At 59.2% G+C, this 21,182-nt stretch overlaps 1 protein-coding gene across 4 annotated transcripts; it reads left to right on the top strand.

Moving 5' to 3' along the window:
* Nucleotides 1-1,141: 1,141 nt before the first annotated feature.
* On the top strand, nt 1,142-14,831 carry GATA2 (GATA binding protein 2). Of its 4 annotated transcripts, none has more exons than XM_074344201.1 (7): nt 1,143-1,667; nt 6,579-6,785; nt 7,429-7,705; nt 8,121-8,762; nt 10,463-10,608; nt 12,417-12,542; nt 12,948-14,831. In XM_074344201.1, exons 3-7 carry the CDS (start codon nt 7,477-7,479, stop codon nt 13,245-13,247), a joined length of 1,443 nt encoding a protein of 480 aa, XP_074200302.1. In that variant the 5' UTR covers nt 1,143-1,667; nt 6,579-6,785; nt 7,429-7,476; the 3' UTR covers nt 13,248-14,831. The 4 variants fall into 4 exon arrangements, with proteins under 4 accessions (XP_074200304.1, XP_074200302.1, XP_074200305.1 ...); XM_074344204.1 differs by having other exon boundaries at nt 1,144-1,667; nt 8,124-8,762; XM_074344202.1 differs by lacking the exon at nt 1,143-1,667 and adding an exon at nt 6,254-6,274.
* Nucleotides 14,832-21,182: the final 6,351 nt, after the last annotated feature.

Raw genomic sequence — 21,182 nt, 5'->3', positions numbered from 1 at the left:
ACACACACTGCTACCGACCCACACAGGGAAACACCAATTTATAGAAAAACACTTGGAAGTACCCACTTCTCATCACAAGATTCATGGGCACAATGATCTCACAGATATGGAGCCCCAGGGACACACATCCAGTGCACTGATGGGGTCACACTCTGAAATAACCACACACATTACACAAACTCTAAGGGGCCCACAGGAACCAACAGACATACTAATAGACTCAGTTTTGCAGACTTTCCATGTGCTCACAAGTGTGTGCACGTGCACGCGTACGCACACACACACGCGCGTGCGCGGCACTCAGAACAGAGCAGATGCACATTCAGCAGTCACCATCAGCTTCAAAGGAAGACCCACAAACAGCAGATGCCCACAGAGATGGCAGGCCGTTCATACCACACCTCCTCTCTGGACACGCCCGGCCCAGGGACTTCTCACTCCCTCCAGGTGAAGCACTTTCTCTTTGGGCCCAAGGACCTCAGGGCATGTTCACTCTCCCGGGAATGGGGCTCCAGCTGCCGTGTTGAATCTCCTGGTAGGAACTTTGAAAGTTCAAGGACTAGACTTCCTTGCCTCCCAAACCGGAGAGTTTCTTGGGGTGAAGGCTCCCACATTCCAACTCCTCCACCCAGGCTTCCAAGGAGAAAGCAGCTTCTACGTCCTGCCCTTTTCTTCCCCATGTGAGCTTCTTTTAGGGTGAGTCAGGGAGATGCCTCAGACTCCACTTCAGAATGCTCTGGTGTGCTCTGGAGTTGGAGAACTGGGGTGGGGTATCAGCGGGAATGGGAGAGGGGCTGTGTCTACACTGAGCCAAATCTGCCTGAAAGTGAGGGAGTTGTGTGCGCGCGCCAGCATTTCCAGCCAGCTTTGAGCGTGTGCATACACATCGGTGTGACCCAGATCTCCTGTCTGAGGATGGCCACGCAGCCACAGCTGTGTGCGTTAATGCGTGTGCACAGATCTGTGTGTGTCTGTGTAAGCACCCTGAAGGCGGGTTGGAGAGGGAGGAGCACGTGTCTGTGTGCTGTGTGCGTGCGTGTGTGAGCGCGTGTGCCCACGGCTCTTCAGGCCCCTGGGGAGAGAGTCTCAGTCTCAGCCCGTGTTCGGGCTCTCTGAGCACGCAACCCTGAGAGCAGGGGTGCGCCTGTGTGTGTGCCCCTGCAAGGGCAGGAGCAGTCTGGAGTAGAGGGGAGTAGGGTGTGTGCGCCCTGAGTGCTTGCTGCCCTGGGCCTGCCGCCCGGCGGCTGGACCAGAGAGACCGGGCGCAGAGCCCCGGGCACCCTCCTGCCCCCCTGTGGCGCGCTCCCCCCCCCCCCCCCCCGCAAAGTGCTGTCGAAATAAAAGCAGAGCCTCTGTGGCCGCGGGGAGGGAGAGGCAGCAGGAGCGAGAGAGAGGTGTTGGGGCCAGTGCCGCCGGGGCTCGCCTCTGAAGTCCCTATCTCCTGGCTGCGGTCGCCTCCACCCCAGCCGGCCCCTGCCGTCCACCGGGCGAACAAAAGCGGCCAGCCGCGCACCATGCGGCCGCTCAGCGCACCGCCCGGGCCGCGCTGGTGAACGCTGCTAGCCAGCTCGGGGTCCTGTGGGCCCGGCTCGCCACACACCGCGCAGCGCGCCCCGCTCCGCTCCGGCCCTGTCCGCCCGGGGGCGCCGCCCGCCGCATCTCGCTGGGTAAGTCCCCTTTCTCCCCCTGGCCAGGGCCCTTCCAGCCCCCAGGCTCGGCCCACCCGGTACCAGAATCGCACGGTCTGTCTGGCCTGGTGGCTCCTGATATGTGGCCTTAGGGGCTCGCCCTGGCCCTACCAGCGGCTCAAACCCCAAGTCACAGGGTCCTAAATCTGAGGGAGGGTTTGGGGAGCTGGGGACAGGGCTTCCCGCCTTCCCACTTCTCGGACGGAGCCATAGGCCACGAGCCCCGGTTATTCGAGAGACGCAAAGCTCCCCCATTCCCGGCACGAGAGCTGGGGCCTTTGTCTCGGCCGTCCCCCACCTCCGGGCCGCGGCGATGATGCGCCCGAGCCGGGGCGCCAAGAGGCGGCTGCACCTGCCGGTTGGTCCCGTGCGCCGGCTTTGCGCGGCTTAACCCGGCGCGCTCCTGCGTGCGCCCCCGCGGGCCGCGCCCTGCGGCCCTTTATCCTGTGTGGCTGGGGTGCGGGTGGGGGAGAGCACGGGGTCTGGAAGTCTCCCCCCTTCCCCGAGCCAGACTCGGAATCCTTTTAGAGGGATTTCAATAAGAATGGGGCTCCGCGGGCTCAGGGATCTGCCGCAGGGAGGCGTAGACAGCGGCGGTCTGGGTTTGTCTGGACCTAGAGCATTTAGAATCCTTCAGCGGCGGCCAGGCTTGAACTCCAGGTTGCCCCAACCGCAAGGGGAACGGTCTGGCGTTCAGGGCCCCCGGGTGTGGCGGCTGCTCCTTTCCCGGAAAACACGGAAGGAAATTCGTTGTTTTGGAAAAAGCCACATCTCCCGGGGTCGGGAACATCTGGTGGTGAGCTCCAGGTCTACGCAGGCACCTCGCACTTGGGTTCGTTCAAGAGTAGGCAGGATTCGAGGAGCAGGTAGGGCCAATGCGGCTGCCCAGGAGTCTGCAGAGCGTTTCCCAGCCGGGTTGACAAATTGCAAACAAATTGCATCTAACGAAACGGATTTACCAGTTGTCATGCTGCTGGGCCGCTGGGCTGTCAGGCCTCTGAACAAACTGTGGCAGTTCGTGGAGGAGGGAGAAACGCAGCCGATTTCTGCAGGTCTCTGCAGGGCCCCTGGGGGAGGCTGTCAGGCTTGGAGGTGGCAGTTGGAACCTGGTAAGGAGATCCGGGATCGTCGAGGCCCTGACACGACTAGAACGTTGGTCCCAGGTCTTTACAATTCAAAAAGGCCCAGAAAATGGATGGGGGTTGGAGGGGTAGCATGGAGGCCAGGGGAGAGGGAGACTTCAGATTTGAGGGACTGGAAGTGAACCCAAAAGAGTGGGGGGGGGCTGCTGAACCCCTCTGGAGGGTGGCTGAGGCCTGAGAAGATACGAGGCCTTGCCTTAGTGGGGACTTCTGAACTCCTCTGGCCAAAGCGGCCCCCCTTCCTCCTCAGTACCCCTCAAGGCACATTGCCGGTGTGGGGCTAGGAGGGCCTGGGTTGCAAAGTAAATATCCCTATGGAAGGCAACCCCTAAGCAATCGGATTTCTTTGAACATCCCTTCCACTGCTGGCCAATTAGATGCCCATAGGAAAAGGCGAGAAGAATTAGGTTACAAAGAGAGGGCAAACTTCTGGTCCCAGAGGGGCCGCCTCTGGTGAGCAAAGTTTAAACAAAGGGCAGGGAGGGGTGGGGAGTCGCGCTGGACAGGGAAGACCTGGGCAGCTGAGTGCCCAGCCTGGGCCAAGAGGGCTTTGGGTCTCTGCAGCCCCAGCTCCCCGAGAAAGCACCGGGGCAGCTCCAACCCTCCAGCTGGAAATCTCCGGTCATTTGAAAAAGGCTGTTAGAAAATTCAGTTTCACTACAGCCCTTCCAGTCCTTCGTGAAATCTTGTTCCCATGTAAGGAAAGTGATAGCTTCTTAGTGTGACCAAAGGGCAGCGCCCACGTTTGCAACAAGCCTTGGGAACGGACCAAAAAAAAAAAAAAAAAAGGGAATGTGTCCCTCCAAAGATGTTCTGGAGACCCCAAAGTCCAAGGCTGAAAACGGAAATAAATCTGCTCTCCTCAGCCCCAAGGATGCCCACCCAACCCTAGTCGATCCTGGGAGCTGCCCTAACCCTCCCCAGATGTTTGTCCTGGCAGAAGTGATCGGATGGCCTCCGCTACCCAGTGGACAGGGCACCTGGTTAGCCTCCACCGGTCCATCTGGCAGACACACTTGAGAGCGGCGCTCCCCCTTTATTGGCCAGCTGGGCGCCCTGCTGCCTTGGTGCCCGTTTTTCTCTCCCAGGCGGGTTCTTTCCTGCAGGAGAGCGTAGCAGTCCCGCGTCCAACGCAGGAGCTCCAGTCAATGTGGAGGCCTCAGCCAAGCCCGCTGCCTGCCTTCCTTTTGGAGGAAGGCAGCCCCATGGCCCCAGGAGACCTGGCAGGGTTCCGCTTTCCCTTTTCTCAGGCCTGGATTGCGGGAAGGAGGGCTGGTGTGGCTCTCCCGAGTCCCCCGATGGAGCACTGCTTAACTGCCCTGCTAAGCTCCTCTTCGCAGCGCTTTTCTGAGCCGCCGAGCGGGGTAGTTAAATCCCCGCCTGCGCTCTGTGCTACACCAGGCCGGCGGGCAGCCCAAGGCTGCCGTGCGGGCAGGGGCCCTGTCGGGCGAGTCACCTCCACTCTTGTGGTGGCTTGACGCTGCCCCGGAGGGGCTTCAGGCTGTCCCGGAGGAGCTTGAAGCCGAGCTCGCAGTGATGAAACTGCAGAACTAGCCAGGACCGGGGATAAGCTGAACCACGCTTTTGGGGGAAAAAGGTGAATTACCTGTTTTCCCGAGGGCTAGGAACGTCCACCGCCCTGCGAGCCGAGGCGCCGGCCGCGGCCCCGCGTGAAGCTTCAGCTCGGCTCCCGCGTTCACCGCTTCGCGGCCGGCCAGCGGGCCGGGAGCCTCCGGCGCTGGGTCCCGGGGTTCGCGCGCCAGCGGGGCAGCCTTGCCGGACACCAGGGATTGTCCCCGGGGCCGCGTTGTCTTTGAGAAGCTCCTGCTGGGCGCCGAGGCGGCAAAACAGGCTGGAGGCTTCGCGACGATCGCTTTTTACGCGTTGGTGAATCGTAAAGCTAAAGGCGGGGAGGAGAGACAGACTTACCGAGAGACAGCGGGTCCGGGCCAGACAGCACGCGTTCCGGGGAGCGCGAAGCGGGAGGTACGGAGGCCGCTCACCTGCCCGGTCCGGCTGCAGAGGCCCGGCGCCCGCGGCCTCGCACTCCAGTTCCCGGTCCCGGCGCGCCTTACCCGGCAAGCGCCGGCCTCCTCTCCCGCGGAGCGGAGTTCCGAGAAGCCCGGGCCCCGCGCGCCACGGAGTGGAGCGGAGCGGGAGGCACAGCGGACAGCCAGGGCAGATGGGTCCCCGAGAGTCCGAGAAGAGCGGATTCCCAGCAGGAGCCGGCCCCGCGCCCCCGGCCCCCTTTACCTGCGCCAGGGCCTCGGGCAGACTGATAGACCAGACCGCCGAACGCAGAGGCAGGAGGAGGCCCCCAGCCCGGGCCCGCGCCCCCTTGGCGCTGCCAGAGCTGGCCTGGGAGAGGGTGATTGGGGCGCGCCGGCGGAGCTGAGCCTTGGCGGGTGCCCCCCGAGCCGAGGGGACCGAGGGCTTTCCTCCCTCCTCGGATTATTAAAAAGTTCATTTCCTGGCGAATTGGGTGACGTCAGGGGCCCGGCGTCGCGGTGGCGGGGCTGCCCGGCCGGAGAAGCCGCCTCCAGTTACCCAATTACCGACTGTCAATCCCGCCGCCCCTCCCCCAACCTTCCTGGGGGTGGCCAGGACCCCTGCCCTCTCCCCTGCTTGGGACCCACCTAGGATCCCTCTGGGCTTCTACCCCAAGAGCTGCAGACCCAGCGAGGGAACAGGGGCTGGAGGATGCTAATTGCCCCCCACTACCCCCGCACCTGTCTCAGTTCCCCCACATTTCTTTGTTCTCGACCCCTCGCTGGGCCACAGGCCCCCCTCCAGCCTCGGTCTCCTCCGTCTGTGCAATGGGAGAGAGCAGAGAGAGTGCACCGGGCCCATTTCATACACAGAGCTGGGTCTGTGGACTGGAGGTGTGTGGGGAGCAGTTCCAGGTGACTTAGGGGACAAAGTTCTCAGACCACTGTCTCCCTCTCCCTGGGGGCTACCCTAGGGACCCCCTGGAGGAAAAAAATGCCTCCTCCTGCCCGGAGGCGTCTCCTTCGAGCCGGCGCCGGCGCCAGTCCGGGTCTCCACGGCCTCGCCCCAGGCAATTCGGCCCGTTGGTCTGCTAAGGCCACGCCCGGGAAGGGGACGCCCCTTCCCCCTCTCCGGAGCCTCCAGCCAGTCCACCTCCTTCAGGTCAAGCAGTCCTAAGCGGCCTCTTGTCCGAGGCCCAGATGCCCTCGGGGACCCAGTAGTTCTTGCCCCTCACCGCTCCTTCTGTCCCACAGCAGCCTACCCAACCCCTGCCCGACCAGAGCCCGAGCTGGGGAAGGGAACGGTCTGGGTAGGTAGTTGGACAGCCACTGACCACGTTCAGTGGTAAAGGAGGTGGGATCCGAGAGACTGGAAGGGCTGGGGTCCCAGGGAGAGGACAACCAGACACCCAGAGGGTGCGCGGCCCAGGCTCCCGGGGAGGGGGCCCAGTTGGAGGTTAGTTACTGAGAGGAGGGCCCAGGGGTGAGGGGGACCGAGAGTGTCTGCAAGAGGGGGCGCAGCAGTCGGCCTGAGGGGTACGGGTGGCGTGGGGGGGGGCATCGGCAGCAGGGGCCGCCGGGAGGGCGCGGGGAGGGGGCCGGCAGGCGCAGAGGGGCAGGCCCGCGGGTCAGTCCGGGAGTCCAGCGGACCGGGAGTTGCGGGCCCAGCCAATGAGGGGCGGAGGCTGGGAGGCGCGCGGCGCTGATTGGCTGGCGCGGGCTTCTTAGGCGTGCGCGGCCCCCGCTTCATGTCTGTGCAGGAGTCGCGAGCTGGCGCCAGGGCGGCCGGAGGATGCCGAGGGGCCGGAGCCCGGCGGGCCGGAGGCCGAGGCGCGCGCTGCCCCCCACATCCACCCCGTGAACCCCGCCAGCCGCCCGACGCGCTGTCCCTGAGCCTGCCATCCCCGGGGCTTCAGCCGGTGCTGCCCGCTCCGAGGCCGCGCCCCTCTCCCCGCGGCGCTGCGTGTGTAAGTTTGGGGTGAGAGAGCTGGCCGAGGGCCTGGGGCGCTCCGGGCTCTGAGAGGTCACTGCGGGACCTGGGGACCCGGGCCAGGCTGCTGGTGACTGCTTTGGTGTGCCTCGGTGAAAGGTCCTGATTGTGCCGCCAGAGTGTACGCGGGGGCTGGTTCTGGGTCGACGGGGCTGCGTGTGCGTGGTTTTTTTGCGGGGGGAAGTCGAGGTCTGTCTGTGTATCGGCTCCAAGTGTAGGTTTGTGCGTGTCCTTAGGCTCGTGTGCCCCAGTGGATGCCCGGGCGCCTGGCGTCAACTTTTAGTCTGTGTTTAGGTGTTTGTGTGCCGGGATGGTGGGGGTGGGGGATGAGTGTCTGACTAAAGCGCTTTTAGTTGGGGTTACTGGCGTTGGGGCTTGTCCCTGCGTGTGACCCCGTGCGCACGAGTGTGTGGCTCTGGGACCGGGGTTACCATGTGAGTGTGCGTGGCTGCACCCTCTCCCGCGCCCTCCTTTCGTTTTGAGCTTTGGGCTTTCCTCCCACCCGGGACTGGTCGCGGCTGAGCTCGGCTGGGGCGCAACGCCCCGCGGGACGCCGCGTGGCGGGACTTTGGGGTTGTCGGGCCTTGGCGGCGCCCCTCACGCCCCCTTCCGTCGTACAGGGACGCCGCCACCGCCTCCACCCAGATCCCCAGCCTCCGACGCCGGCCATGGAGGTGGCGCCCGAGCAGCCGCGCTGGATGGCGCACCCCGCCGTGTTGAATGCGCAGCACCCCGACTCGCACCACCCGGGCCTGGCTCACAACTACATGGAGCCTGCGCAGCTGCTGCCTCCCGACGAGGTGGACGTCTTCTTCAACCACCTCGACTCGCAGGGCAACCCCTACTACGCTAACCCGGCCCACGCTCGAGCGCGCGTCTCCTACAGCCCCGCGCACGGTGAGCCCAGGGCCGGTGGGTGACTGGGAGGCCAGGCGCCGTGCGCCTGGCGCGGGAGAGGAGGAGGGCCCGGCTGCTTGCTTCCCGGATGTGGTATCCGCAGGAATAGGAGCTGCTAAGAAATCCGGGCGGGAGAGATGGGGACAGCGGCCTCTTGGGGAGTATCTGGGCCCCATAGATTTTCTGCCCATTTCCAGCTGGCCTGTGGGGGTTCCCTCCAGGCCCTGTCCAGGGGGGTCCCTTCTGTGCCACTAGTCCTTCAGCTCTGCACTGACATTCCTGATTGTTGCCGGTTGGGGTGTTATGTTTCTGGTTTTCTTTGGGGAGGGGTCACTCGATTGTTGCGTATTGTGCCCCTTCGTATCTGTGACCTGGCTTGGCTGGTCTGGCACCCTGACCCCTCTCCCTCCCCCAGCAGCCCGCCTGACCGGAGGCCAGATGTGCCGCCCACACTTGTTGCACAGCCCTGGGCTGCCCTGGCTGGATGGGGGCAAAGCAGCCCTCTCAGCGGCAGCGCACCACCACAACCCCTGGACCGTGAGCCCCTTCTCCAAGACGCCACTGCACCCCTCCGCTGCTGGAGGCCCTGGAGGCCCCCTCTCCGTGTACCCAGGGGCAGGGAGCGGGAGCGGGGGAGGCAGTGGTAGCTCTGTGGCCTCCCTCACCCCCACGGCGGCCCATTCTGGCTCCCACCTCTTCGGCTTCCCACCCACGCCACCCAAGGAAGTGTCTCCCGACCCTAGCACCACTGGGGCTGCCTCCCCAGCCTCCTCTTCTGCAGGGGGTAGTGCGGCCCGGGGGGAGGACAAGGATGGCGTCAAGTACCAGGTGTCTCTGACCGAGAGTATGAAGATGGAAAGCGGCAGTCCCCTGCGGCCGGGCCTGGCTGCCATGGGCACCCAGCCTGCCACACACCACCCCATCCCGACCTACCCCTCCTACGTGCCAGCTGCCGCCCACGACTACAGCAGCGGACTCTTCCACCCTGGAGGTTTCCTGGGTGGCCCTGCCTCCAGCTTCACCCCCAAGCAGCGGAGCAAGGCACGCTCCTGCTCAGGTAAAGGCAGGTGCCGGCACCTAGTGGGAGTGGGGATTGTCTGTGCTCTTGGGGGGAGGGGCTGTGATGTGGGAGACGGGGCAATGGCAGTCTCCCGGATCTGGTGACGTCAGTCTCTAACAGCCCCTAACAGATGCTTGGGACCCCAGAGTGGTGGGAAAGGGGCCCTAAAACTCTCATCCTTTTCTTGAGGGTTCCTGGTGGCTCCAAAGTTTATTTCGCCTCCCCACTCCTCCTCATCCCCTCCAAGGTTGGCCACAGCCCGACCAGAACACAGAATGGGAATTCCCCCCTTCCCCTCCCAGACTCTTAAGTGAAAATTCGAGCAGTCTCACGACTTAGCGTGTTCGAGAGTGCAGAACCCAGGGGAGAGCAGTGAGGCGGTGTATACGTGTGTGTACGTGTGTTGGTGAGCGTGTGTGCGTGCTGGGGTGCACTCTAGAGGCTCCAGACCCTTGAGGAATCCGGATCTCCAGCTCAATCATTCTGATCTTGGGATTTCGATAGCTCCCTATCTTCCTGGGAGATTTCCCCTGAGGCAGAACTCCTAGGACCAGTTCGCACTCCCTGCCCCCTGGCGTGTCCTTCACTCTCCCTCCCTGAGGGCCGGAGTGAGGGGATGGCGCTGGAGGTGCCTCTGCCCCTTTGCTGCGGGAACTGGCTGTGGCCGGGCTGGGTTTGTCCAAGAATTGGCCGCAGAGAAGATGCTGTGGCTGGTGTGGGCTCCTGCTGTCCACACCTCCTTCCAGTCCCTTTAGGCCGGGGGAGAGGAAGATTTTTAAAAACTTGAACTCCTGAGTCCAGAAACCACATTCTCTTGCCCTTATAGACTGACGATTTAGTTTAAACTAAATGGGGGGAAACGTCCTGGGTGGCACAACGCGAAGACAGCTCTGGGCTTGGCCCTGCCGCGGCCAGCGCCTCCCTCAGTCCCACCTCGGCCCGTTTTGCTCAGACCAGCTAGCTTGCCTTTGATTAGTCTTTTCTCCCAGATTTGTTTTACGTTCTATCTGAATTCCAGATGGTCTTTTAACAACAACAAAACAAAAACCACCACCCCAGCAACAGACCAAGGGCACTTCGTCTACTTAGTCTAAAAACGAAAGGGCTTACTATTTATTTCGTTTCAAAGAGCAGCAACGTCGATCCCAGTCCAGGGCCTCAGCGGAAGGCGGGGAGGTCGGGGAGAAAGAAGGAAGTGACCCTGGATGGCCAGAGGGACGGACGGACGGACGGATGGGCAGACGGAGGGAGAGCAGAAAGACGGGGCAGGGGTGGGGGCCCAGGACGGGAAGCAGACTCGGGAGATGCAGACGCCGCTGGGGAGAAAGGCTGGGGACGAGAGGAGAGGGACTAGAAAGGGGGCCGATCCTCTGGCCCAGCCGGCTTGAGCCAGTGACTCCTGCCCCTGCCCTGCCGCCAACGGCAAAGTTTGCTGTAAATACCCTTTCCTGGCCGTGCTGAGAATCCCTGGGGCCTCGTTTCCCTTCCTTTTAGAGAAGGTCTTGAAGAGGGAGGTTTGGCCTTAAAAGACTCCCCGAATTCTGTCTCCCGGGTCCTTCTTCCTGCCGGGCTGGAGCAGAAAGTCACCCCCTGAAGCAGCCTGGCCGGGCAGGCCGGCCAGACTGTTGCCGCCCGCCAGCTCCCTCCCCTGACCTTGTCTGTTGAGCCAGCCCTGTGTCTCCCCTCTCCCCTTTCAGAAGGTCGGGAGTGTGTCAACTGTGGGGCCACAGCCACCCCTCTCTGGCGGCGAGACGGCACCGGCCACTACCTGTGCAACGCCTGCGGGCTCTATCACAAGATGAACGGGCAGAACCGGCCGCTCATCAAGCCCAAGCGGAGACTGGTAGGAGTTGGGGCGGCGGCGGGGGTGGGGGCGCTGGGGACCGCACCCTGCCTGGGCCATTAATTTAGGAAAAAACCTTCGAACGCAGATGGTTTGTTACTTAAAGTCTTTTATCATTAAAATCACTGGGATGTCAGCTGAGGTTGCCCTTCTCTTAGGCTAGAGTTTTTCTGATCGGGTGTCCCTTCTGCAGCCCACCAGGTGCCCTCAGGGGTCCCCAAAGCTGAGCGTCCCGGGGCCCGGCTCCTGTCCCCTGGCCTCTGTGCAACTCCTTTTAAAAATAGGGCCATGAAGTAATTTTCCCTGTGGCTGAGGGCTGCTCTCACTGGCTTCCCAGCACACAATCTCCCTACGCTTATTTAAATAAAACACACCAACCACCAAAAAAACCTGCTCTTTATTATTTTTCCATGGAGTCACCTATACTGTGTATTTTCATTTGAGTGATTTAAAAAAATGCCCTTTCGGATCTCCTGCCGGAGTTTCCTATCCGGACATCTGCAGCCTGAAGATAAGGAAACTCTGTGTATCTGTTTCCGGACTCTGCGAGTTTTTAGAGTCTCTCCTCGGCTCAGTCCTGCCTCTCGCTGGGCTGTTTTGAAATTTCTAATACCCTCTACTCTGCAAATAATGCGTAAAATGCTAAGAATAATAAATATATTTTTTCAGGGCGAAGTGATTTATGAGGCTTAAATCGCTGGCCGCTTTGGGGGCCCCCTTTTTCCCTCCTGGAGTGAGGGCGGGTGGCGGCTGGCCGGAGGATGCGGGGTTGGCCCCTGAGTCAGAATTCCAGCTTCAGGCTGCTTACTCACCCTCACCCCTCCCCGCCCCCCTGGCTGCAGCCAGCCTCGGGCCTGGGGCCATTGCAGCCTCTGCTGGCCGCGCGGCCCCCACCCCGGCTGCCCGCGGTTCCCTGGGAAGTGTTGTGGGGCTGGGCTGCTGGACCCGGGAGCCAGAGTCTGCTTTCCTGGGTAAAGACCCCTTTACCTGGCCTCTCAGGCGCCTTCGGCTCTCTTCTCCAGAAACCAGACACTCCTTTCCAGGTCCCCTCTGCCCTGAGGGTCTGGGGGGCAGTTAGAGTGCTGAGGTTTGGGGTACAGGGTGCTGGGCAGATAGGCCAGTATTGTCCAGAAAACCTGCAGTGCTGGAAATTTTCTAGCTCCACCTGGCTCACTAGGGTTGCCTCTAGCTCGTATTGTGACTGTTGACCCCTTGAAACGTGGTTGGTGCCATTGAAGGAGTTGAGTTTCCAATTTTATTAAATTGTAGTTCAGTTCAACTGGAATAGCCACATGGCCAGTGGCTACTGAACTGCACGGAGCTGCTCTAGGCTCCCAGAGCGCTTCACGCTCCCGCCCCCGGCAGCTACACGGTGCCCCCTCCTCTGGCCTCAGGGAGGCGGACGAGCCCAGCCTTATGGATTTTGTGGGAACGCAGCTCCAGACCCAAGTGTCCTGTGGGAACCAGCCAGCCTTCTGAACTGAAGAGCCCTTCTCAGGGTCTCAGTTTGCCTATCCGAAGCGCTAGCTTGTTTGGCGGTTGCGGGAGGTGGACCAGTGTTTGCTTCCAGCTCTTCAGACCCCCTTGATTCTGCGATCAGACCCCTGAGAGCCCTTTATTCTAAAGCTGTGTGATGGCTTAGGTCTCAGATTCTAAAATTCCACGGCCCTGAGATGCCTTGATCCCCCTGTGACATTTGCCGCTCCCAGGCCACGTTGGTGGGGGCCAGGGGTGGAGCCAGGGTCAGGGAGGGAGGTCGCGGGGGGTCGTGGGAGCCCAGCCTGCTGACGCCACCCCTCCCCTCCCAGTCGGCCGCCAGGAGAGCGGGCACCTGTTGTGCGAATTGTCAGACTACAACCACCACCTTATGGCGCCGGAACGCCAACGGGGACCCTGTCTGCAACGCCTGTGGCCTCTACTACAAGCTGCACAATGTGAGTCCGCCCGCCCGGCCCGCCCCACCCTCCCCGGGGACCCCTGTGCTTTGTGCTGCCGGGAGAGGCCCCGCCAGTCTCCGGCGTGGCTTGGCTTGGGAAGCTGCTACACTTCCCATAAGAGGGGCAAGCTGGCCAGGCGGCCAGGAGGATGTGCCCCACCGCAGGGGCCAGCAGGGCAAGGGAGGTGGTACCTCTGCTTAAAGCCAGAGTCTTCGGTGGGTTGTGTCAGTGGGGGGCAGTGCTGGCGTTTGGTGGCCTGAATGCCCTACAGGGTGCGGCTCTGTCCCACAGGGCAGCAAGGCTGTGAGACACGCCGGTGGATGGCGGGCATTTGGCGGTGGGGCTGGGGGTCTCGCTCTGGGAAGGGAACTCCACCCCTGAAGTCTCTGCGGTTGCTCCCAGGTGAACAGGCCGCTGACCATGAAGAAGGAAGGCATCCAGACCCGGAACCGGAAGATGTCCAACAAGTCCAAGAAGAGCAAGAAGGGGGCTGAGTGCTTTGAGGAGCTGTCCAAGTGTATGCAAGAGAAGGCCTCCCCCTTCAGTGCGGCTGCCCTGGCCGGACACATGGCGCCTGTGGGCCACCTCCCGCCCTTCAGCCACTCGGGACACATCTTGCCCACCCCGACGCCCATCCACCCCTCCTCCAGCCTCTCCTTTGGCCACCCCCACCCCTCCAGCATGGTGACCGCCATGGGCTAGGGACGGCCCCACTCGAACCGACAGACCACGCCGAGGAAGGCGCTCCCAGGACGGGTGGACCCAGCCTTAGCTGCCCGGCCTTGCAGCACCGCCGGAGCCCCGGGCCGCCTCGCCTGCCCGTGGGCGCTCCACTCCCTCGGCCGTCACTGTGAAGATTCCCGCGGGCTGGGAGGCCGCCTGGGCCTGGCTGCCACCCAGGTGCGGTTTCCACCATGGACAGATGTTTGGAGAGCAAAAAGGACAACTTTATGAAGATAAAGGGAGGCAGCAAGGGACAAATGAAGGAAACTGTTTTCAGAAGAAGAGGGGAGTGGGCAGAAGTAATTTATTTTGCTCTTGTTTCCAGCAAGGCCTGGGAGACCTGGGAGGCCTGAGGTGCCCCGCGTTCTCGGGTCTTCCTCGGTGCCAAGTGCCACTTGGCTGGCCCGCTTGCCAGGCTCTGGGGGCAGGTCTGCAGGGACCTCAGCCCACCCTCTCCTCTGGCTCCCTCTCTGGAACAGCTGGTCCCAGGCCGGGCGGGGCCAGTCCAGGAGGGGCTGCCGGTCCAGCCCGGGAGGCCGAGCCGGTGCTGGCCAGGGAGGCAGGGCCCTGGAGGGCAGAGACAATCACAGGCGGTCCCGCGCAGATTCCCAGGCCAGGGCTGGGTCACAGGAAGGAAACAACATTTTCTTGAGGGGGGAAACATCTCCCAGATCGTTCCCCTGGCCCGGAGGCTGAAGCTGGTGTGACCTGTGTGCCCTTTTTGGGCTGAGCCACAGCCTGCCTTTTCGGCCAGGTAGACCCCTGTGTATATACGTCCTTTTTCTGCTAACCCCTCAACCCCCTCCCCTCCAAATCTGAGACAAAAGAAAAAATATTAAAAAAAAAAACTGCATAAGCTTAACTCGCTGATGAGTTAGTTTTATTTTTAAACTCTTTTTGGGTCCAGTCAGTTGTATGTCACCATGAAAGCCCTTGCTGTGGACAAACCAAGGCTGTAGCTTCACTATTATGTTTGGAGAAGTTCTTGGACCCCACAGCCCTGGGCTGAGGAGTGGGGGGCCAGGGGGGTGCTGGGGGGGGACCAGGGGGTCCTCGGCTGCCCTTGGCTTCCAGTGGCCTGGCAGGTGGCGAAGGCAGGAGCTGGGGCTGCGTCAGAGCCAGGACCAGGACGGAGGGAGAGGCCACGCCCTGCTGGGTCCTGCTCTGCTCTGCAGTGGCTGTCTGGATCCTTCCCGAGGTACAGCTGTACATAACTGTGTCTGAGCTGGGAGTGTGTGCAGCGGCAGTGGGGTGCGGCGCCGGCGAGGGCCCGGCCGGGGAGCGGGCTGTGCTGACGCGGCTGGCCAAGTGCAATACGGGCGGGCGATCGCTGCCGGGCTCCGCAGCCAGAAGTAACTTATTTTGTACCAATATCCGCGTAAGAAAAAGAATCGGCAGTATTTTCTGGTTTTATGTTTTATTGGGCTTGTTTTATTTTGGATTAGTGAACTAAGTTATTGTTAATTATGTACAACATTTATATATTGTCTGTAAAAATTGTATGCTATCTTCCTATTCCTTTAAAGTGAATACTGTTCAGAATAATAAAATACTTTTTGTGGATGCCTCTGGCCTGTCTTGTGGGCGCCCAGGCTGCGGAGTCCTGGGCACGGAGGTCAGCCAGCCCAGACCAGTTCTTACCTGCTGATTGGGATGGAAGGGCCCCTGCCTGGCCCAGGTCTGAGATCCTGACCGTCCCCTCCCTGAACTGCTCCTCCCTGAATTTCCTTATTACCACATAACCGGGGGTCCCAGGGGCTGGGTGGGTCCCGGGCAGGCACAGGAATGCTGTGATTTCTGCCGCCTTTAGTCCATATGCTGATCCTTTTCCTAAGGACGCAACCCGAGCTCATGCAGAGCCCAGCAAGGACTGATCGCACCTCCCGCTCCCGTCCTCTTCCTCCAGGTGTTGATCAGCTCCTGTGTCTGTCTAGTCACCAGTATTCCTGCTCACTGACAAGCCTGATCACCAGTGTCTTTGACCACTGGTGTCACCGACTGCTGTCAGCTGTAGTCAGTGGTGCTGGTCATGGCGATAGCTGTCATGACTGGTATTCCTGATCAATGAAGTGTCAGATCACCTGAGCCTGTGACCAGAGACTTCTGATTACTAACAACTGGCCGCCAACACGTGATCACCGGTAGCTCATCAGTGCCTCTGATCAGCATGTATGTGATCACTGACATCCACAAAGTGTGAGCACTGGTGTCCCGAGGAACTGTCCTTGTCACCAGCAACGTGTCTGGTTGTGAACATCTCCTCCCACCTGTTGCTCATCAGGTAGCTCTTCCCATTCAGTGTGTATTTCTGTTCAGTGTGTCTGGTCCCCAGCATCTCTGGTGACCACTGTCTGTCTCCCCAACACTTCTCTGCACCACGTCTGTGATCACAGGTTCCTCTTACCACCCGACTTCCCGTCACTGGTGTGTTGGTCACCACCGCGCCCTGTCCCTCACGTCCCAGGTCATCCAGAAGCATATCCCCCAGTCTCGTTGATCAACAGTTTTCTAATCAGTGACAGATCTGGTCACTTATCTGTGGCCTCCAGTGTCTCCAGTCACACTATTTCTCCTCACCAATGTTTTCCGAACAACGTCCTTGGTCATTCGTCTCCAATCACTAACATCTCTAACCAGCAATGACCCATGTCCCTGAGCACGGAATCTTCTTACCATCAAACTTTCTACCAATGTGGTCACCAGTGACTCTGGTTTCCAACAACCCCGACTGCTCAGCATCAATCACCGAGCTCTCTAGGGCCCAGCGACAGTGATGGCTGATCCGTCTTGCCTTTCGAGTCCCTGATGACCAGTGTCCCTTACACCCCAATCACCAGTAGCACCAATCGCCAACCTCCCTGATCATCAAGGTCACCAGTCACTGTGTCTCTGATCACCAATTTCTCCAACCATCAATGCCTTTGATCCAGTAGATCACACACCACCAAGATCTCTGGGTGTCTCTAGTCACCGAGTCTGATCACCAATATCTCCTCTGCCCTTGCTCATCAAGGACATGGCACCAACACTCCTGGCACCCACATTCTCAGTCCCCCGTGTCCCTGGTCAGTGATTAATGACATATCCAGTCAGCGAACACTCTGGTCACCAAGATCTGTGATCAAGTCATGTCTGAATGACATCATCTCCCCACTGCTTTACTGTCCCTAATTACAAGTCACTCGAGTCATCTGTCCCTGATCAGACTGACTTCTTCTGGCCCTGATCCTCCTCCTCTCGGGTTCCCTGTGCTCGCGATGACGAGTATTTCTGACTGCCAGCCTCCTTGTTCCCTCGTGGCCCTGACACCCCCTGTCCGGGGAGCTCTCCTTTCACTCTTCTCATCCCAGACTGTTGGGGCAGGCAAGGCGCTCACTCGGGGCTGGGAAGCAAGGGTCCTGTGCCAGCCGGCATGCCTTCCGTCAGGTCCCAGATGCCCCACCGCATCGGGACAGAGAGGGGAGCATCCCTGGGACCCTGGCTCAGGGCGCCCTGCTCCTCGTGCTCCACAGCCACCCTGCCCACGTCCTCTCAGCGTGGAACAGGGACTTGGAGCAAGCAGGCTCCGACCCAGGTGTGTCGCTCTGAGAGCAGAGTGGCCTCCTCCTAGGTGTTGAACACCTAGATGCCAGGCACTGTTCTGGGTGTGGAGGCCACATGGTGCATAAGACAAGCAAGAATCTCTGCTCTTGGGGGGCTTACGTTCAGAGCACCATGGCCACTCTGCCAGTGGGCCTATTCGCCTGGCCCCAGCCCAGAGCCCAGGGCCAGGTCCCAGAATCCACAGCTTACAGTCTACAATCTGCACCCCAGAACTCAGGAACCAGAGCCCAAAACAGAGCACAGAGCCTAATCCCCAAATCCAGAACATAGGGCTGGGAACTCAGAATCCAGAACTTACATCCAAGAACTGGGTCCCTGAACCTGGACCTCAGAATTCAGATCTCATAATAGAGAGCCCTGAACTGGGTGTGGACCCCCAAATCCACAGCCTAGCTGGCAGCTCAGAACCCAGAACTTAGTACTGAGGACGTGGGCCCAGAGTCTAGAGCTGGGCTCGGGACCTCAGGCCAGAATCCAGAACCAGAGTGCTAGTGGAAAAGGCTCTGTTTCTCTGTTACTCCCAGTGCTGTCTTCCATCCTGCCAACCAGTACTTCTGGAGCGCCCAGTACCTGGCAGTGGGGAGGGGCTGAGAACCAGCCCGCCGGCCCCAGAGAAGCAGATGAGCAGACCCCCCTCTCTCTGAAAACTCAGGTCTGGGGTAGGTGCATCCCAAAGTCTGTTGAACAGATCCATTCATTTCTGCCACACGGGTTTACCAGCCTGTGTGCTCTGTGCGTTCGGGTGGGGAATGAAACCCACAAGACCCTTGCTCGGGTGAATCTGCTGCCTGGACACTTGCAGGGTAGGGGCTGCCTCTGACAGAGCTGGGAGGCCGTGGTGTGGGGATGGGGCTGAGTGGGAAGGGGACCTCCAGGAGCAGGGGCAGCCAGGAGCCTGGGCTCAAGTCCCAGCAAGTCACTCGGACCAGCAGAACCAGGCTGCAGCCCTGCTCCCACAACTTCTGTTCCCACCTCTGCTAAATAGCCTGCCCCTAACAATGACTCCACTGCCCAGTCATTGTGCTGGGAAACAGTTTCGATTTTGTGGCCTCAAAGCTTCCAGGCAGGGTGGGTGGGCCGTGCAGGGCGACGGTGCCTTTATGACTCTGCGGGCGGCGCCGGGGCGCCTGGGATGGGTGGGCCTTTGTTCCATGTTTGCACCCAGTGGGGCTGGCCACAGGGCGCCCTCCCTTCCTCCTGTGGGGCTGATTTTCGGTGGGAAGACCCCAACCCCCTTTGTAACTCTTGCAGAGCAGCTCTGTCCCCCCAGAGCCCCTCCCTCCTCCTGGTGACCCAGCGCTGGAAAACAGCCGTCCAGTCCCCAGGGCCACAGAACAGATCCCCCACCCAGGGGACCAGGGCTCGGGAGGAATGACCACCACCCCCCTGACAGGACAAACTCACCTGAGGGGAAGGCAGACAAACAACAGGACTGTCCAGAGCGGCGGGGCTGGTCTCCTGAGCTAGCAGCGCCGGGAGGATCAGAAGTCCACTGGGTTTGTTTCGCTTTTAGGCAAAAAGATGAAAAGATTGCAAACTTTATCTGGAAAAACTAACAAGACTAGCAGAGCAAGTCAGAAAATTAGGGAAAATAAAGTGAGGGGTGTGCATGCGTGTGTGTGTGTGTGTGTGTGTGTGTGTGTGTGTGTGTGTGTGTGTGTGTAGAGCTTTCCAGTAGGAAACAAGATCCTGACGATCACTGCCGTTCAAACCTCAGGGCTATGCTGTAGGAACACGCAGATCAATGGCTCAGACTCCAGTAAGCCAGAGGGAGACCCTACTGTTTACAAGAGAATGGATGACGAAGGAGGCACCGGAATCAACGCGGGGTGGAGGGTGTCCAGTCGCGTGGGGTGGGAGCAGTTAGCACCCCTGTGGGAGTGCCCGCTCAGATCCAAGGCCAGCGGACGAGTTTTGTTTGGGCTGCATGATGTTTTACAAAAATATGAATGAGTTGCGGATGATTTTAAATTAGGAGATACACTTAAAAATAGGCAGAAGACCTGGCCCCGAGAGGACGGCGGCTGCAGGGCCCTTTCCCCTTCTCTCTCCTTGGGGAGCCTCGCCTCCTCTCTGCCTGGCTTCTCACGCCCAGGCCCGGCGGGGTCTTGGGGACACGGAGTTTGAGCCCTGACATTACACGTATTCTATTACACATTCCAAGTTTAGCAAGGATTAGTTTTGAAACCATCCATTGCAACCCACCCAGCTGGGTCACCCAGGTTGGTTCCCCGACAGATAAATTGGCAGAGGAACACCGCAAACCCTGTGGTTAGGTTTGGCCTTTCTAGGAAAACAAAAAGAAGAAAGGAAAAATTGCTGAACATGCAAGATGGAAAATCTCCTGGGTCAGGGAGGGACGGTGCTGTGGAACGAGCCCTGAGCTAACAATTCCAGGACTCGAGTGCCGGGTACTCTTCCAAATACCTTTTGCAAGAGGCTCTGACACAGAGATGTTCAGGACATCATTGTTTATAAAACCAAGAGATTGGCTACAATGTAAACGCTGAGAAGAACAGCATGGTGAGAATATACTCAAAAGGAGTTAAAGGCAGGGGCTCAAGCAGATGCTTGCCCGTCTGTGTTCACAGCAGCACTATTCCCAGGACCCAAAAGGTGGAAACAGCACGGGCGTCTACGAGTGGACAAGCGCGTAAAGAGAACGCGCTCTCTCCGTACGACAGACTCTTACCGCCTTAAAAAGACGGGACCTCTGACACCTGCTGCCGCGCGAGCGGACCCTGAGGACACGGTGCTCCGTGGAAGGAGCCCGTGACAGACGAATACTGTGAGATCCCACTTTTCTGAGGTCCCTGGAGGAGTCAGAGTCACAGAGACAGTAGGATGGTGGGGCCAGGGGCTGGGGAGGGGCTGGGGAGTTAGTGGTTGATGGGGACAGAGTTTCAGTTTGGAAAGAAGAGAAAGTTCTGGAGATGGTGATGATGGCTGCACAGTAAGGTGAATGTGCTTAGCGCCACTGACTGCACACTGAAAAATGTCTAAGATGGTCAGTTTTATGCTATGCGTATTTTACCACAATAAAACCACAAAAAAAAAAAGAGGCAAGGGGACTACAGGATGTCCACTAGGAAGTCTTTAAAAAGCCTCCTGAAGGTCATGCTCTTAGGGCCGTGTCCCAGGACACAGGTGTGTAACATGGAGGCAACAGTAACTACAGCCCCGGCGGGAGAGAGTTTTCACCAAATGTTAACAAATGATGGCATCTCTGTGATGGGTGACTTTCCCTTCTTCTCCCCGTTTTCCAAGTATTCTGTAATGAGGTTCAATGGCTTTAATGGTTAAAACAAATAGTATTGAAAAATAACCATTGCAAAATAGGAGAGAATTTTGCAATGATGAAAATATGCAAAAACTCAAAATACAAAAATACAATACATAATAAAAAGACGCGCCCCCCCCCCCCAATAAGAAGAGAGAAAGCCAGGCAAAGGACACACAGAGAGGTCCTTCCGAACAGAAACGTGAACAAGCAGGTGGTGAACATTTGGCATTTGGACAGGAACTCAGCCTCAGAGAATCAAATACATGCAGATTAAACAAGGAGGTACCTTTTCACCGCTCCTCTTAGTAAAATGGAAAAGGCCAGCAGATTGCAGAAACAGCCCCTGGCACGTGCCGTTTGCCGGAATGTTGATCGAAATTCCGCGTGCTCTCTGGCCCAGCAAGTGCCTCAGGTGCACCTCAAAGAAACACTAGAAATAAAAGCTAAATTCTAGGGTTTGTTTTTTTTTTTTTAAAGCAAATTGTGGAACAATATATAAAGATGACTTTTTTGTTTTGAAAATATTTGTGTAGATACAGAAAAAACCTGGGATGATTTATCTCTCATGAACAATAGTCGTTAGTTCTGGGAAGCGTGACAGAGCAGAGGTGCGGAGAGGGCGCCTCCACTTCACAAACGTGTGCTCTTATTTTATTGTGTTATGCGTGTGTCACTTTCGTACTGCAAAAGACAAAGAATTATTAACAAAACCTCTTTTCTTTTCTCTGCCTTGTTCCTTATTGGTCCCCTTCAGATCTGCCTGGAAAACTCCTCTTCACCCTTCAAAATCCCAGTCAAAGATCCTAGAGGAAGCCTCATCTGAGTTCTTCCTCCCCCCAGCCCCTCAGAGTCTCCCTCGCCCCCAGCCAGTGTCACGCAAGGACAAGGCCAGGGTGTGGGGCTGACGGAACTGCCTCTCCCTTGCTGTGCAGCTTTGAGCAAGCGGCTTAGCCTCTCTGAATCCTGACTCCTCACCAGTAAAACAAGACCACACCTTGCACGGTTGTTATAAGGATAATATAAAGAAG

This window comes from Camelus bactrianus, chromosome 17 (assembly GCF_048773025.1).
Source record: "Camelus bactrianus isolate YW-2024 breed Bactrian camel chromosome 17, ASM4877302v1, whole genome shotgun sequence".
Classification (NCBI taxonomy): Eukaryota; Metazoa; Chordata; class Mammalia; order Artiodactyla; family Camelidae; genus Camelus; species Camelus bactrianus.
The sequence above is the reverse complement of the archived record's forward strand: the minus strand, read 5'-3'. Positions and strand labels throughout refer to the sequence as shown.